Genomic DNA, 17,569 nt, shown 5'->3' on the forward strand with positions numbered 1-17,569 from the left:
AAGTAAAATGATAAAAGAACCTTCCCCACTCTAAATCATAAAACACACCTTTGGCCACTTTTTTCTTTTTTTCTTCTTTTTTTTTTTTTTTTTTTTTTTGCATTTAATTTCTGAACTAAGTACTATCAGCTTGAGCTTTATCAGCTCAAAACATTTCTCTAAGTGACAAGGTTCCTCTAGAAGTTGATGTCATTTTGCTGTTCCTTTCCCTCATGTTAGCTTTGCCTGTTGTTTTCTCAATGATCCTTTTTTTTGGTCAATGTATTTTTGAAGCCAAAGAAACCAGAATTAAATAAGCAGGAAGGGATGTGTGTGTCAGAACTTTAGACATATTTCTCAAGCAGACATTAGAAGATGTTCTTTACTTGTAAGCTTTGAAATTGTCTTCTAAGATTTCACAAGACATTTCTTTTTCCTTCTTTAAGGCACCTTCCTCTCTTTCCTTCCAAAATCTAACATAGTATCTAACATGCAATGAGGCTCGGCTTGTTTAAAAATCTAATAAATGGATTCACTGTGAAGATATGAAATTTTAAGTATCCTGCTTGTTTAAATAAGCAAAATGTGGCAGCACCATCAGAACCTTTGCCCTTGTTCATTTCGGGTCCAGGAGAATGACAACTGCTCAACTGACCAGAAACGAAACTCTGAGACACTTAATGACACCTTTCACATGGTTTCTTGACAGTCTGTGTCTGGAGGCTTACCAAGATTCTCCAAAGGAATTGACTGTTTCTAGACTTTGGCCAAGAAAGGTGTTTTCTAATTCTGACTCAAGAAAGTAGATACGCTTCTTGACTTCTGTGTTCCTTTTCCTTCTGGGTACTTCATGATCCTTTTATTCTCACTGTTCTTAGGCAGGTTTTTACTTTGAAGAAAACTTTTCATATTTTGTGAGTAAATTTGCATTTCTACAGTTGATTTGCATTGTAATAGGAAAAGCTTGAGCTGTGTTATCTGAAGATATGAGTATGAATCCTGGCTTTAATCATGTACTTGTTTTGTGTACTGTTTTCTTTTTCTACAAATATGGAAGTTAACATGTATCTTAGTGGTCTTAATGGCTAAGTGATACATTGTTAGCACATATCAGATATTTTGTTAATATTGAAACAAATTCATGGGTCAACTACATGACTGATCTTCCTCTCTGCACTGAGCTATTGTAGAGCTAAATAAGAAATATTTGCTACCCTGAAAGAGTTTATAAACAAGGAGGCAAGACAAAGACTCACCACCCTATGTGCTTAGTGCATGATAAAGGTGACTATAAAATAAGAGGACAGCATAGTACAGAGCAAATATGGTTTCACGGCTAATCTTCCAAAGAACTTTAATGCTGCCCAGGGGATTTGTTTGGCTGAATATCCCCCACCCCCAGCTTTACTAAGGCATATTTGACACATAAAATTGTATATGTTTAAGGTGCACAATGTGATGTTTGATGTATGTGGAGAAGGCAGGGGACCCTTGTGTTCTGTTGTTGAGAATGTAAATTATTACAGTCATTATGGAAAAAGGTATGCATGTTCCTGAAGAAAGTAAAAATAGAGCTGTTATATGATTCAGCAGTCCCACTTCTGGGTATGTAAAGGAAACAAAATGAGTGTCTTGAAGAGATTCTGCATTTCCATGTTCACTGCAGTATCACTTACAGTAGCCAAGACAGGGAAACAACCTAAGTATCCACTGGTTACTAGATGATTAAATAGAATGTGGCTTATATATGCAATGGAACATTCAGCCACAAAAACGAAGGGCATCCTGACATTCATGTCCTTTCTTAAAACTCCAACTGAAATGCTCATATCTGAAAACTGAAAATTGTTCTTACCTGTACCCTCAACTGTCTTCCTGTAAGAAGTCATACAGATGATACTTGGGTGAACTTCTCTTCCTCTGAATTCTTTACTGCATCCCATTCTGGTTTTCAAAGATAGGCAAAGAAGATCTGGATATACCACCTGATACTGTAAGTGTTTTGCAAACCATGGACCATAGGCTCAAATAACCCATTTTTTTTTTTAATGGCCTATTTAAGAATGATATTGACATTTTAAAATGTCTTTTAAAAACAAGTGAAAGAAATACTTTTCTGACAAGTGCAGTTATATGAAATTCAAAATTTGGTTTCTACAAATAGTTTATTGGAATACAGCCTCACTCATCCATTTATGTATTGCTTATGGCAGCTTTTGAACTACAACAGCAATTGAGTAGTTTTGAAGAGACTATATGGTCCAGAAAGCTTAAAATATTTACTTATCTGGCTCTTTTCAGAAAAAGTTTGTTGGCCTGTGTTGTAAGTCATTCAAATTCTTCAGAGCACTGCACATTCTCAGTCTGTGACTAATGGGCTCTACTGATACAATAGGCAGGTCAGTGTTTTCCATGTTCTTCGGTGTCACTTTTTCTAGAAATAAAAAGTTCATTTTGGCTTTCCTTTTTAACAGTATTAAATGAATGCAGTATTAGGCAATATGAGCATTCTAACTGGGTGTCTCCTTTTAATGTATAGATTGTTCCATAACAGGAGGGGGGTCTAGACTCTGGAAGTAAGTGGCCTTGTTTCCTCAGAGGCTCTGCTACCTGTTGCCTGCAATGCCACGTGAAGACAGGGTGTGCGGTTCCATTCTGTTAAGAACAAGCATGGTCACATCCGTCTCTCCTATAAGGCTGGACTTGCCACCCTAGCACAGTATAAAAATGCATGTTCAACTTTAATATTTGTAAATCATAAAGTTCTTAGACTAAGCCGAGAACGTATGGAAATATATGCCAAGAACAGATCTAAAACGTTTTGCTAAATGGTTAAAAAACGACAAGTAGAAAAACAAAGCTGTGAAGGTTGAACATTAGCTGAGCACGGAAGGGGTTTTATACAGTCTTATTTCAGTAATCAGGGTCAGCATTTGCTGGTCAAGGGCACTTCATCTCAGTCTTCCTAAACAACTGACTTCCAGACACTAGGCTAGTGGCCTTCACAGTGGACTTTGGGTTAGTGGCATTCACAGGTGACTTTCACTGGATGTAAGGAATGATTGCATATCTGAACACTGACCATATGCGGCAGGCTGGGGCTGTAACTCAGTGATAGAGTGCTTGCCTGGCATGCACAAGGCCCTGGGTTCAATCCCCAGTGCTGCACAAAAAAAGAACATATATGGCTGCTTTCACCTGCGGAAGGCTGCAAAGGATCCACCCAAGTTTGTTCTCTCTTTATTGTGGACCTTTTGGGAAAACATGGTAAAAAATTGCTTTTCATCTCCAGAGAAAAAAGTGAATCGCCCTCAATATGTGCTCTGTACCATCAGGAAGTTAGTCAGTTACCTACAGATCACCAGGTCTGGGAAGTAGTGCAATCAATTCAGAGGCCAACTGGGAAATATTGGAACTTTAATAAAGTCTATACTATTTGGTTTTGACCCTTTAGTTTCACATCTGGAAATTTCACTTATAAAATTGAAATTTACCATGAAAGCAAGGCTTACTTACATACAGTAAGATTTATTACTCAATTTTTATAGTGAAAAGCCAGAAATAACTCGATGTAAATTCATAGGGGAATAGTGAAGTAAACTATAGCATATCCACATGATATGTGATTCAGTGATTAAAGTTATGTTTATTCAGAGAACAATGTGTAGGCCATTTGAGGTGGCAATAAAGCAAGTGGCACACTGGCATGTTTTAATATGATATAGAAATGAAAATAATCTATGTCTGTTAGGAAAACATTAATGTAGTTATTTATATATATTATATATATATATATATATTGTTATAGTTTTTATATATAGGTCATCAGGCTCTAAGTTGGTTCTTTTCTATTTTCCAAATTTTCTATGTGAGCCTTAAAATGAAAGAAAAAGATAAAGTGAAGATACCCAGTCGCTAGAAAGAGAGAACAACATTCACTGTGATCTAGACACTTTGCGGGCCTTCTGTGTAAAATGCAGAAAAATCTGTCCTCAGAGCATGGAGCTCTGAGGAGGAGAGGTGGGACATCAACAATTACCTAGTGTGGTATGTTCTCAAAGGAATGTGTCGGTACAGTGGAATCATAGAGCAAGGACATTTACCTAGGAGCCAGGTTGGGGAGGCCAGGCTGGAAGAGGGAGCCAACACAGGAAGGGCATGATTGAGAGTTAAAGACCGAAGTAATGGCAGGTGCAGAAGCCCAAAGTCAAGAAAAAATGTGAATTTTTATCCTCAGGACAAGCCGAGACATTTATAAAGGGATTTAAACATTTTTTTTCAAGATGGCTTTGACCACACTAGAGAACGGCTACAAGAAGAAGCAAGAATGGAAGCTGGTAAACCAGCCAGGGGGGAGCTGGGGTTGCAAAACCCCAGGTAAAAATCATGATGGGCTCCGAGTGCAGAGCAAGAAGGGAGTCTTCCTTTCGTGTTCAGATGAATATTTGGATGGTTGGCTTAGGGATTTCAAATATAGTAATAACACTATAAAGGGTTTTGATTTTTTAAAATCTTCTAATTACATAGCAAAAATTTTATATTTTACTTTTAAATTTTTTAAATTTGCCTCACAAAAATTGTAGAAATCTTCAGGACAAGTAAATCCTGGGTTATCCCAGGATGAGCATCCTCCCATGGAAATGTCATGTACTATTTTAAAATTGTGCAGAATCCAAAATGTTAACAGTTTTCTAGTAAAGGGGATGATGGCTATGGGAAAATGGACAAATACAGTTCTTTAAAAAAAAAAAAAAAAAAACAGAAGGAGGGGGAAAATAACATTTGGTTTGGTGACAGATCTCCTTCTGTCACTGTGAGCTCCATGAAAAATGGGAGCTCCAGTAAGGACCAGGGCCTGCTCAGCCCTTGGGGAGTCCTTGATGGATGGATGCATGAATGAATGAATGAATGAATGAATGAATGCAAACAGCTGAATTAAAGAAGATGGGTAAAGGTTGTTTCTTGACTTTCTTTTTTCATCCTTTTTGTTGTCTGGCAACTCCCCATCCCTCCTCTCCAGGTACAGATTTACAGTGTCCCTGGTTACTAAAGGTGGGAAGTAAGTGAGAAAGTGGTCTAAAAAAGGCTGTCTTCTAAGTACTTACTAGTCACTTAAAAATAGTTTTCTTCAAACATAGTTCAAAATTTGGTGAATTGGAACCTTGCCTACTTTACTTGAAAAACTAACAAGCTCGGAAACTTTTATTGAAATATTTGTCATAAATGCTATTTGGTGAAAATGTAGACTTTGTGGCCAAACATGACTTCATAAATATGCATTTACAATGGTTATTATAAGCATTTCCAAATGCCAAAATTGGAAAAGACCCATTTTCCCAGAAAGGGGAAAGAAATTACATTTGGGGAGGACTATTGTGTTTCAGGTACAGTGCTAACTTTGGAAATGTAGTTAATGGCTAACCCTGAGCTTGAACTCACGTCTGTCTGACTTCATAAGTCATGTCCCTTATGCCAATTCTTTTTGCTTTTATGTGAGAAAAATAAAAATTCATAGAGGTTCATATGGGTGAGACATAGTGGATAAATCTTTAGTTAGCAAGATGCAAAAGACCTCAGAGACTGTTTCTGTGAACTTAGAAGAAAGTGAAGTAAAGGTTCTGAGCTTGACATCTTCTTCCTCCTTCTCAACTTAGCCTATTATTAAAAAAAATAATATATACACACACACACACACACAGACATACACATATATACATATATGAAAGAGGAAAACAAGAAATTGCCTTCTCTATGTGTTTTAATGGATTGATAAAGACATCTGGTCTTTTTGACTTGTTTTCAAAGTCGACTTCATGAATTCCATTCTTATAGTAGATCTGTGTATTGTTTCTCCTGTTTTAAAGAAGCTTTGTCTCTGAGTTTTCTTGCTCCTTTTTGATGTACCTGTCTCCCCTGTCTGTTGGTCTCAATTCCCTCCCTCCCTCCCTCCCTCCCCCTCTCTCTCTCTCTCTCTCTCTCTCTCTCTCTCTCTCTCTCTCATTTGTCACAGTCAGTGATGATGTTCCCATCTGCCAGACATATGGAATTGATGGTGCTCAGCAAATCTTTGTTCCAATCTGGTCCCAGAGAATATTTTGAAATTGTCTTGTAAATTCTCTCTTTTCCTCTTCTGTGCCCTCATTACACTCTGTCTCTACTGTGGCAACCGAGAAAATCTGCCTTGTGATCTAATTAATGATGTCTGCCTTCCCTCTTGAACTGAACTGTGAGCCTCTGGAGGCCAGATCCAAGTCTTGTTGATCTTTGTCGTGCCCCCTCCCCTAGCCTCCAATAAGGGGCGCTTACACAGAGAAGTGGCTATGACTGGTTATTGACTGGAGCTGAGGCTGGGCATTGGCATGAGTCCTGTGCCACCTTTTCATTCCTAACAGTCTCACACATACCACTGGAGAGGTTCCGGAAGTAATTAATGAAGAAGGTGAATTTTGTACCACCATTGATCTAAGAACCCAAAACAAACAAACAAACAAAAATCATTCAAGACTTTTCTTATATGGATTTCTGTTTCCCTTGAATGATATTTTGAAGATGGCTTAGATTCCCATATTATTCCAACCACATTTTATATGAATAGGAACCATAGTTAACTCTTTGAAAGGACTTTTAATAAGTTAGTTGTTGGGCTGGGCTTGTGGCTCAGCAGTAGAGCACTTCCTATCATGTGCGAGGCCCTGGATTTTATCCTCAGCACCACATATAAATAAATAAAATAAAGGTATTGTATCCGCCTACAACTAAAAAACATACATTTAAAAAGAAATTAGTTGTCTACATTTTTCTCAGATAATCCCAGCCTTGATAAATAGGCTCTGGGTCAGCTTCAAGTATAACAGCTAAACCAGTAATCATAAAATTGTCTTCCCATCTAATTCAAGAGTTCAGAGTTCAGTCATTTGTCTTCTGGCCAAAGCTGGACCAGCCTACAACCCCCAGTTGATGGGACCATGGCAAAAAAGGGTCTGGTTCTCAATGCTAGATGTTTGCCCTGCTTCTTTACCTCTGAAGTGTTTGAACCTTAGGTAGTTAATGAAAGTCACACCTTGGAATTCAACTCAAAATGTTGACTTATTGAATGCCGCTTACTCTCTACTCTGTACTCGATGGTGCAGCTCGCCTTCTGCTCTCTGTACTCATGTTTCTTAAGAAAACAAGTGTGGTGAGTAAAGTCTGGTGTTGACAGTCGCAGTGAAAACAGTGCAAGGTGGAAGCAAAGGACAGAATCACAGTAAAGAAAAGGACTTCTGGGGCATCTGGGTTGTTGGGTCCTGGTTTTAAAAGCACTGTCACAGGAGAATGATGTCGGCGAGGTCTCCCCCAGGGAGAACCCGTGCGGTCTGTGCGGTTCATTGTTCCCTCGTCTGTTTGGACCTTTTTCAGGTAAGCCGTAACTTTGAGCTGGTTGGACGGGTTAACTTGGATCAGCTGGAACAGATGAAGGAAAAAATGGAGAGCTCCAGCAGTGATGATGAGGACAAGGAAGAGGAGATGAACAGCAAGGCTGAAGACCGAGGTTAGTCTCGCCCTGCGCTCTCAGTCCCAGATGGCACCCGGCGCGTCCATGGTGAGGACAGAAGGGAGGCAGGAGGTTGCCGAGAGAGTAACAGAAGGAATGATCCCTCTTAGTTAAGCAGCAGAACAGACTGCCTCCAAGAGCAGGGGCCGTGTCTCTGTAAACCATTACCAGCTCTAGAAACTCCAAGGAAAACAGACCCGGGCTCCCGAATCGTACATAGGTGGGGGGGGGGGGTCGGTGGTCTGTGGTTTGTTTTTAACAGGGAAAAGTAGTGTCTGAGGATCTTCAGAATGAGGACAGGCAGGCAGCATGATGAATGACATTGTCAGGCTATCAAGAAACCCAGTGAACATGGAATTCATCATTTCATTCTGCAAAACAAACAAACAAAAATACCTGGGCCCTCTTTTTGCATCCCTCTGCTGGGCCCATCTCTTAACCCCCTTGGAGCTGTTTCCACTTTTGTAAGAGGGAGAGAGACCACATCTTTCATTCCATCGGGCATTTACAGAATGAACTGGGGAAGATACCACTGGACACTGAACCTCTGTTTCCAACTTCCTGCCAAGCTCTAATTATTCCAAAATAAAAAGGTTTCCAAAGTATATTTAGTTGTAGATACAATTTGTGGTCTAGAGTGTTGTTTTTCTCTGTTGTTCATCATAGACGGTTGTAGAAATCCCCAGACGACACATGTAAGAATATGGGTTGGAATGTGTTACTTTAGTTATTATAATCAAAAGCATATGGATAACATAAATATGAGAAATAATTATTAGAAATCTCATCCCAGGAGTGAGAATAGTATTGGTTGCCGTGACTGAGCATCATTACATGCCAAGTTCAGTGTAGGGGATTGTGTTCAACCTTTACACTTTTTAACTTTAAAACTGTAGGTGTTAGCCTTTGATATTGTATTTTAACTATTCATTTAAATTTTTATTTATTTTTCGATTGTGAAATAAAAATTATAGACATTTATGGCATACAGCATGCTGTTTTGAACTACATATATATGGTGGAATGGCTAAACCAAGCTAATAACTTACACATTTAAGTTCTTAAATTTTTGTAATGATAACATTTAAAGTCCATTCTTAGCAATTTTCAAGTATACAATAGGTTGTGTTTCATTGTAGTCATCATGTTGCTCATTAGCTTTCTCAAACTTATTTTTCCTCACTGAAATGGTGTATGTTGGGACCAACATCTTCCTGGTTCCCCGTCCCTTCCCCTTGGTAACCACCATTCTTCTATGAGTTTGACCTTTTTAGATTCCACGTAGAAGCGAGTTGATTCAATGTTTGTCTTTGTGCCTGGCTTTTTTCCCTTATGTAATATCCTCTGGGTTCATCTCATGTTGTCTCAAATGACAAGACTTCCTTCCTTGTTAAACTGACGTGGGTGTATGCATCACATTGTCTTTATTCATCCACCGATGGACACGTAGGTTGGTCTTGTATCTTGGCTTTTGTGAACATGCTGCCGTGAACGTTGGAACACCTCTTGCACATTCTTGTCTCATTTTCTTTGGCTACAGACCCAGCAATCCCACTGGGACTGTTCCTTTTTTTTTTTTTTTTTCCTACGTCCTCTCCAGCATTTGTTATCTTTCCTCTTTTTGATACGGGCCATTCTCCCAGGTGTGGGATGATGTCTTGTTGTGTTCTCAGTTTGCATTTCCCTTGTGATTAGTGATGTTGAACATTTCCATAGAGGTTGTCTTTTCACTCTTGTTTCTTTGGCTGGGCAGAAGCTTTTAGTTTGATATAATCCCATTTATCTTTTTTGGTTTTGCCTGTACTTTGGAGGTCATATCCAAAAAAAATCCTTGCCCAGTCCAGTGCCTTGAACGGCTTCCCCTACACTTTCTTCTGGAAGTTCTATAGCTTCAGGTCTTGTGTTTACATCTTATCCATTTTGAATTATTTTCTAATCTCACGTGAGATAAGGTTCTAGTTTCATTCTTCCGCAGGTGGATATCTAGTTGTTCCATTTACAAAGGGACTGTTCTTTTCCCATTCTGTTTTCTTGGCAACTTTCTTGAAAATCAGGCTATAAACGTCTAGACTCTATGCTGTTACGCTGGGCTATGTGTCTGCTTTTATGCCAGTACCGTGCCATTTTGATCATCTTAGTTTTGCAGTAGATTTGGAAAACTGGGAGTGTGATGCTTCTGTCATACTCTGTTTGTTCAACCCTGATTTGGCTATCTGGGGTCTTTTGTGGCTCTGTAGGTAGTTGTAAAGATTAAATAAGGGCTGGGTGCAGCTCCGTGGTAGAGTACGTGCGTGGGATGCACAAAGTCCTGGGTTCAAGTCCTAGCAACGGAAAAAAATAAATGGGATAACACCCAAGACCTTAGCTTATTAGCTCAGTACCTAGAACATAGTAATCACCTAATAAATAATAACATTGCGTATTATTACAAACAGGACAATGAAGTTCTCAAAAATTTAAGAGCTTGTCCAAAGTGTCTCCCTTTCTCTCTGTGTGTGTCTCTCTCTCTCTCACACACACACACACACACACACACACACACACACACACACACATTACATAGTTGAATTGGGTCTTTAGCCCCAAAGGCAAGACTTTTTATAATATCTACCACTTGCCCAATCCCTTGGGCAGTAAAGTGTTCTCTATTGAAGGGACTGTGGCCGTGACATTTGTGGCCCACAGGGCCTTGTCCAAGGTCTACTTGTGCAGGGTGCCTCTGTTTTTCTAGCTCGGTCAGTCTGCAAGCTTGAGGAAGCCTATTTCCTTCTCCCCTTTCCTGTTCCTCCCCTGCTCCCACCCACCCTCCAGGTAACCAGAGGACCATGGTTTTGCAAAAGAGGGGGTTCCGTTTGGCCTTTGAACCTCCAACCTCCTGTCATCATCCAGGTGACAGAGACTGACAGCCCAGGTGTGCCAGACTGTGAAAAGCCCCAAGCCTCTGGTCAACCTGGAAAGTACACGAACAAAGAAAACCAATCCTCACCATCGAGGCCGGTGGTTCTTGGGAGGTTCACCACTTCTATTAGGAGAGGCTGGGTTCACCCGTCCTCTCAAGGGAAATGGTGGTGACCTGAGAAGCAGGCCTTTCTTCTCCTCTTCTTCTTTTTTTAAACCTTTCACCCGTCTGTTCTTCACAATGAATCCTTCACATCTGTGCACTCTAAGGAGAACACTCTGGGAGAGGATGCTACTGACAGAGGGTATAAAGGCTTCTTGTACTTCATGATGCTGTGGGGCCCTGCCACTCTTCTTCAGGAAATAAATCATTCCTCATTGGATATTAGGACTCCTCCTGGTGTCCAGAACTGTGCACATGCGCACATTATTTTAGAGGTGATAAGCGTTACAGAGACAAAACCCCTTCTAGCCCTTCCTTTCCCCGTGGCTCATAAATAAATAAATGGAAATTAGAAGAAATGACAGTTGGGATGCCTGTGGGACAACCAGGCTCATTGTCCCTGCTTATCCAGCTTGGTTGCCCCTTTTTCATTCGACTCTGTAGCATCAGACAACAGATTGACTTACCTTGAAAAGTGTGGTGTCCACATTCACAAACCTTAACCACTGGCGGGGAAAAGTCCTGGGGTAGAGAAACAAGTATTCCTCCAGAGGTGGGCAGACTTTCCTAAGTGACTTCCAGCCCTGTCAATGGGAATGACAAGCCTAATCCTTCCCTTGCCTCTCACCCACCCTGTGAGAGCAGCCTTCTTTATCCCGTCACCTTTGAATAGACCTAGAATCAATTTCCCACCTTCACTGCAGATTCTTGCCCCTCAGACAGTAGCCTCGGGGTGTCTTTGCCAGACGTTCTGGGTTGCAGGAGCAGAGGGCGGGAGGTGGTGGTAGTGGAGCTCTCAGGCTGAGGGAGAGCTATTTGAAGTGTGACAGGTAATGAGTGGCCTCCTCCTTTGAGGATGGAACTTAGCATTTGCCTTTGGAGAGAACAGATGAGTGGCTTCATGTTTCCTGAGGGTGAAGGAGCAAATGCACCGAGAGCATTTTCCTCGGTGGCAATTTAGCCTTTCATCAGATACCCTCAATTTAGGGAGTTCACTGCCTCCTCGCTCGCTACCCATTCCCAACCTTCTTTCCAAACACTGAGAGAGGACTGAACCGGTGGGCCTGCCCAGGGTGCAGGGAGGGAATTGGAAAGAGGGGAGACGGGGCATGAAGAAATCAAAATGAACCTCCCGCCCCGCCCCCTCTCATTATGCAGCCGGGGAGGAGTCAGGAAGGCATTCTGTTGATTTCTTGCCCAAGATAATCCCTGCTAAGGAATTAATGCGCAGAGCAGATGGTGCTGTCTCATTTCCAATGAAAAGAATCAAGGAAGATAGTCTGTGCAATTATTTTTAATGGCTTGTGTGGTGATCTTCTTAATTTGTGAGAAAATGTTTCATCTTTTGTGAAAACCGGCCCCGTTCACACAGCTCTTTGTGCTGGAGATTAAGGCATCTCGGAGCTCCTATCCTGTTAACATCGTCCTGAGGATTTTGTGAGATGGGTTATTTCTACCAGGAGACGGCTTCCTATGACATCTCGTGTGTGTGTGTGTGTGTGTGTGTGTGTGTGTGTGTGTGTGTGTGTGTGTGTGTGTGTGTGTGCCCAGCGTGGTCAGGTAGGGAGAGAGGATCAGCATTTCCACACACAGCTCTCACTTTGCCGTCTGGCTCAGAACCATCTCGTCCTGCTGTTTATTAGTCCCCTGTGAAGAGGTGGCCTTGTATGCTACAATGAAACACAAGTACAGGCTTGGAACTTACGAGAGCCTGAAAGCCGTAGAAGCTGTCGTCTCTGAGTGTGCCAGGATGTGTGGCCTGGAAACAGCCAGCTGGTTACGTTCATCAGACCCTAACATGTGCGCAGCACCGTGAAAGAAACAGAACGACTCGTATCTGGTGTTTACAGACAGACCTGTCCAGACCTTTCCAAAAAGATCTGTAGAGCACCCCATTCATGAATGTCACTGAGGATAGATGGCAGTCAGATGCCCAGGACCCTGGAAAGCCTGGCTGGGGACATGCTTTCTTCCCCTTTCTGGCCCCAGGTTGTCTGGATTCGTGGTCATACCAGGTTCTTCCCTCGCCGATCTCATTCAGGACCCCCAGCCACCCTGTGAGGTGTTCCTGATGCTCTCCATGACAGGTGCCCGTAAGGCATGAGGCTCTGGCCTCATGGGGAACAGGGGAAAGCCCTTGAGGTCTACAGCCGTGACCAAGTTGAGTACTTTGGGTCGTCTCTATTCATTTTAGTAAGCAAAGATAAACCTGTGTCAGGTGGAAAATGAATAGGTGCACACGCTGGGGCCTGATGCGGAGCCTACATAGGAGGCTAAAGAGAAGAGAATGCTCAGGTGCCTTTGGAATGGGCAGAGAGGACACTTCTGGCAAGAAATCCCTGGACTATTTGTAATGGAAGCTGCTGGGGTGGGTGTGAGAGAAGATGGGGAGGCTTGGGGCCCAGAGCCAGTAGCAGTTCCAGAAAGCTGTTCAAGAAATGCCCCCCTGGGAAACCAGGGTGAGGAGCTTGGGGAGTGCTTTCACCGAATGGCCTTCCAGGCCAGGGGGAGGTGTTCCCAGGGAACGGAGACCCACCTTGACGTCCCCCACCTCCCATAAGACACTGGTGGCACGAATGCTTTCTCTTTGCAGAGCTGATGAGATTTGGTGACTGTGGGACTCCGATCAACACTGAGAAGCGTTTTCCATGTGAATTCTGTGGACGGGCATTTTCACAGGGCTCCGAGTGGGAGAGACACGTGCTGAGACACGGCATGTAAGTGGAGACAGGGTAGGAGGGAGGCCGGGCTCGCTCGTGCATTCCCTCCCTCCTTCCCTCCTTCCCTCCCTCCCTCCTTCCCTTCTTCCCTTCTTCCCTTCCTCCTTCCCTTTCTCCCTCCCATGATCTCCCAACACAATGTTGATCCCTCCTTGTCAACTTTCTAGGTCATGGGAGGAGAGGCGGTTGTGAAGAAGGGACCGGGTTTTTTGAGTGGCTACCCAGGCACAAGTCAGGGGAGGGAGAACCATCATTATGAACGACACACCCCATGCCAGCCCACAGGCACAAGTCTGGTGTTTGCTCCGGCCAGCATCCCTTTAGTGTGAATGGGGATGTAGACATCTGGCTTTTGTTCCTGCCTCTGTGACTGGCCATTCCCTGAGTGCCTGGAACTTGCCTTTGCCCTGCCTCAAGGTCAAAACCAGCTTCTGCCTTCCTCCCAGGTCCTGGAGAGCACACCTGTCCGATATTTCTAAGATCCATAGTCTTAAAGTTGTCCCCTCTCCAAGGTACCTCTAGTTCACCAAACAGAGAAGCTGAGATTTGGTCCTTTCCTGAGGGGGAGCGGAGCCCCAAAACATTGAGTTTGGCAACTTAACAGAGAATTTATCTAGCTTCCCAAGATGTATGTGGGTTCCAACTTCAAGTTTTTATTTTTTGGTTATTTCAGCTGTTTGTTACTGTTTGTCCCGTTCAGTAAATCTTTTAGTACCTTTTTGTCTTAATAAATATAGTCAATCTCCAAGTTTCTGGGTTTACCTGATAGATGTGAGCATGCGACAGTTCTTGCTGTTTTACCACTTCTGACTTTGTAGAAGAGATAACCTAAAATGATTATGTTCATCTGGAAACAAAACATGGTGTAATTGAAACACAGTACAATAGTGGATATTAATGTAAGTTCAGATCTTAAGAAAGTAGTTGACCTCAGTATTACAGATAGCAAGGCCCTTCTTTGGCAATGTAGTTATATATTGATAGCCCTATTCAAAGGAAACCCCAAAGGCTTTTTAGGTTGGTGGAAATAGAGACATGAGGGTTTTTTTTTTTTTATATTTAATTAGGAAAAGCCTATATACTCATCTGTCTCTTCCATGTGTGTTTCCCCCACCCCCTGCCCCAGGGCATTGAATGACACCAAGCAAGTGAGCCGAGAAGACATCCTCCCGAAGGAGATAGTGGAGGACAGTGTCAAGATGCCCTCCATAGAGGAAAAGGAAGATGACGACGAGCCAGTTGGAATAGACTTTTCCCTAAAGAGTGAAACAGTAGCCATCTGTGTAGTAGCTGCCGACAAATCTCTCCTAGAGAATGCCGAGGCCAAAAACGAATAAGAGTTTGGTGAAATTCTTAATCAAACCTTACTTGAACCGTGATGAAAAAGTGGGAGGGCCGGCGTGGGCTTGAGAAGGGGGGGACAGACAAAAGAGAAGACAGAACAAAGCTGCTTTTTAGGACTGAACAATCTATTTTCAAAGCACTGGTACCTGTGTGAGTGAGTATGTAAATTAAAGTTATTTAAATGGTTGGAATATGTGGCTCCTTTTCCATCACTCCATCTTTTTCTTCGGGATCTTCACCATGGAAGTTGTATTCATGGCGGATATGGAAGCACCTTCGTGGGCACGGTGCACTCCATGGCGGTCTTGGACAGTGTGTGCAAACAAGCTCCGGAGACAGTACAAGACTTCTCATAGGGAACAACTTTTTGACGCACAACTTTCGGTGCGTTTTTCTAGTTTTAATACCTTAAGCTTTTTCAAGACCTAACTGCAGCCGCTTTGGGAAAAAAAAAAAAATAATAATAATAATAATAAAACAACAAAAAACAAAAACAGAAAACAAAAAAAAACTGCTTTGCATAAAACAGTCACCTGTTTCCTAGTACCTCAAACTTAACCAAGGGAATTCTCTGCATTTGTCAGTACTACCTGTCGTCCTTGTGGTTAAATGTAGAGAGAACTGCTGGGCAAGATGGTGAATGGAGAAAAAAAAAAAAAAAGAGTTTTAAAGAAAGGAACACAAATTGTGCTTAAAATCCCCACGTGGGTTTTATTTCTTAAAATACTGTGATTTTTTTAATTATTTTAGTAAAAAACAAAACAAAAAAAAAAGAAACAGACTTTAATTATTAGATAACTGTTTGTGAATTGTCATCCTTTATTCCAGGTAAGCTGTTTATTAGTGTTCGACTATAATTTAGCATTTGGTAGATCCATGTGAGCTGATTTTTAAAGTGCTCGAGCCGTTTCGTTCGCCACGTTTATTTCCTATCAAGTTGAGTGTTACAAACACAGCACAATTCAGTTTTTTTCATATAAATTGTTTCTTTTTGTGTGTGTGTTGTTATTGTTGTTTTAATTGAGGGGGGCAAGGGAGATTTAGTTTTTTTGTGAATAGGAATGTTTTTATTTTAAACATGAAAATAACAAAGAAGTTAACTTTTTTTGTTGTTGTTCGTTTTTTTTTTTGTTTTTTTGTTTTTTTTTTTTTATTTAACTAAAGAACCAAACTTTCGGCACAGCTATGCAGCTCGTGGGCCAGAGAAGAGGTCCTCTTCACCCTTCTGTTGCTTGTCAAATTAACACATTATCCGTCTCACACCAATAATTTCTGTTAGAATGGGCTGGCTTTTGTGTGTGATTTTTAAAAAATCTGTGTTTTTGTGTCTTGGGGGGTTCTCATTTATTGGGGGGGGGAAACGAGGGGATGTGCTGGAATCCCATCCCTTTGCCGAGAGTGGACAAGAAATGACATGTATCCTACAAGGAGCCTGGAGAACTACTTTTTTTTTTTTTTTTTTTTAAATCTAGCTGCCAGCTGCTGTTTCCCCATATTAGCGTCTTCTGGAGGGAGCAGCTTAGACTAAATCTAAGTCTACATTTATGATATGTTCTGATGGTGAACAAAGGGTTTCGTTCCAAAAAGTAGAGAAGAATTTTTCTTGAAGCCTAGGTTTGTAGAAGCCCATGTGTGTGTTAGCTTGGTTGTGCATGGATGCGTGCGAGCGAGCGTGTGTGTGTGTATGTGCGTGTACACACGTGTGTGCGTGAGTCTTGGTTTTCATGTTTTTGTTTTTGTTTTTGATTTTTTTTTTAAAACTTGGAAGGGTTGGGGGAGGGGGGGAGGGAAGAAAGGGAAGGGGGATTGCTGAGACGACAGTGTCCCACACAGCTTCAAATGAAATCCATGGAAAGATGTTGCATTTGTGGAATAAGTGCTTACTTGAAAAGCATGTTCTTCTTTTATTTTCTTGCTGTTAAAAAAATTTTTATTTGTAGGACTTTAATTTAATTTTTTTTTTTTTAGGGATGGGGGCCATCATGTGGAAACCAGAAAATGGGGAAAGTGTGGACTCTCTAGACAAAGATTCATTTTGTGTCTATATTTGTTTTTAATTGGCCTCATTTCAAATGTATTGAACAGTTCCATACCTGGATTGGGTGTTTGTAATGATTACCAAAAAACAAACAAAAACAAAAAAAAAAAAAAGGAAGAAAAAGGAAAAAAAGAAAATAATTGTGACATGCTTTTATCACTACTTTATTTTTCAAATAACATGTAAATATTGTAATCCATTGGATTTTGTTTTGCTAACCTGTTAATAAAAATATGGGACCATTATCCTTTTAACAAGGCTAGAATGTCATTTTTTTTTCTTTTTCAAACATATACCTGATATTTTGTGGCCGCACATTTTGGATGCATTATTATAATTCTGTTGACTGTAATGACATAGAATTTACAACATTTTTTTGTTGTTGTTGTTTAATTTATACAGAGGACATTTTTTTTCAGAGCTTGAGAGAAGAAAATAAATAGCAGAATGATAACCTATTGACTACAATAATCAGTGTTTCCCGATACTTGGTAAAAGATGAGGGAGATTCTGAGTCCTTGAAGCCAAGGGTTTAAAAACAAAAACAAAAAACAAAAAAAAAACCACAAGTAGGTTATTCAAGTTGTTTGCAACATACATTTTGTAATGAAATGTGAGAAATTAATAAAGAATTTTTTTCACATGTGTTTATGTCATCTGTTGTAAATCATTTGTGGATAGGAATTCCTTCCTTCAGCTAGCAAGTGTAGAAATGATACAGCATTGCCTTTCAAAGCTTATGCACGAGAGGTATTTCAACCTGCTGAATCTACACAAGTGTGAACAGCAGAGGTAAAATTAAAGTCAGGTGTGGGCTAGAATTCTGAAATGCTAGCATTTCCACATCAGGTATCCTCACAGAATGGGAGAATATTATGGAGGGAATGTTTTCC

General features: G+C 41.1%; 1 protein-coding gene across 12 annotated transcripts in view; it reads left to right on the forward strand.

Annotated features, from left to right (window-relative positions):
- The window catches only part of Znf462 (zinc finger protein 462), a 136,845-nt gene extending 119,522 nt beyond the window's left edge, over positions 1-17,323 (forward strand). For 11 of the 12 annotated variants that reach the window (XM_040286132.2, XM_021729385.3, XM_021729388.3 and 8 more), the window contains exons 11-13: positions 7,378-7,510; positions 13,168-13,291; positions 14,421-17,323. In XM_040286132.2, the coding sequence (XP_040142066.2) occupies positions 7,378-7,510; positions 13,168-13,291; positions 14,421-14,631 (468 nt within the window). In that variant the 3' untranslated portion in view covers positions 14,632-17,323. The remainder of the gene's footprint in view (positions 1-7,377; positions 7,511-13,167; positions 13,292-14,420) is intronic. The other variant, XR_002484464.3, reaches the window with a different exon arrangement.
- The last annotated feature ends 246 nt before the right edge of the window (positions 17,324-17,569 follow it).

Source organism: Ictidomys tridecemlineatus, chromosome 4, assembly GCF_052094955.1.
Source record: "Ictidomys tridecemlineatus isolate mIctTri1 chromosome 4, mIctTri1.hap1, whole genome shotgun sequence".
NCBI lineage: Eukaryota > Metazoa > Chordata > Mammalia > Rodentia > Sciuridae > Ictidomys > Ictidomys tridecemlineatus.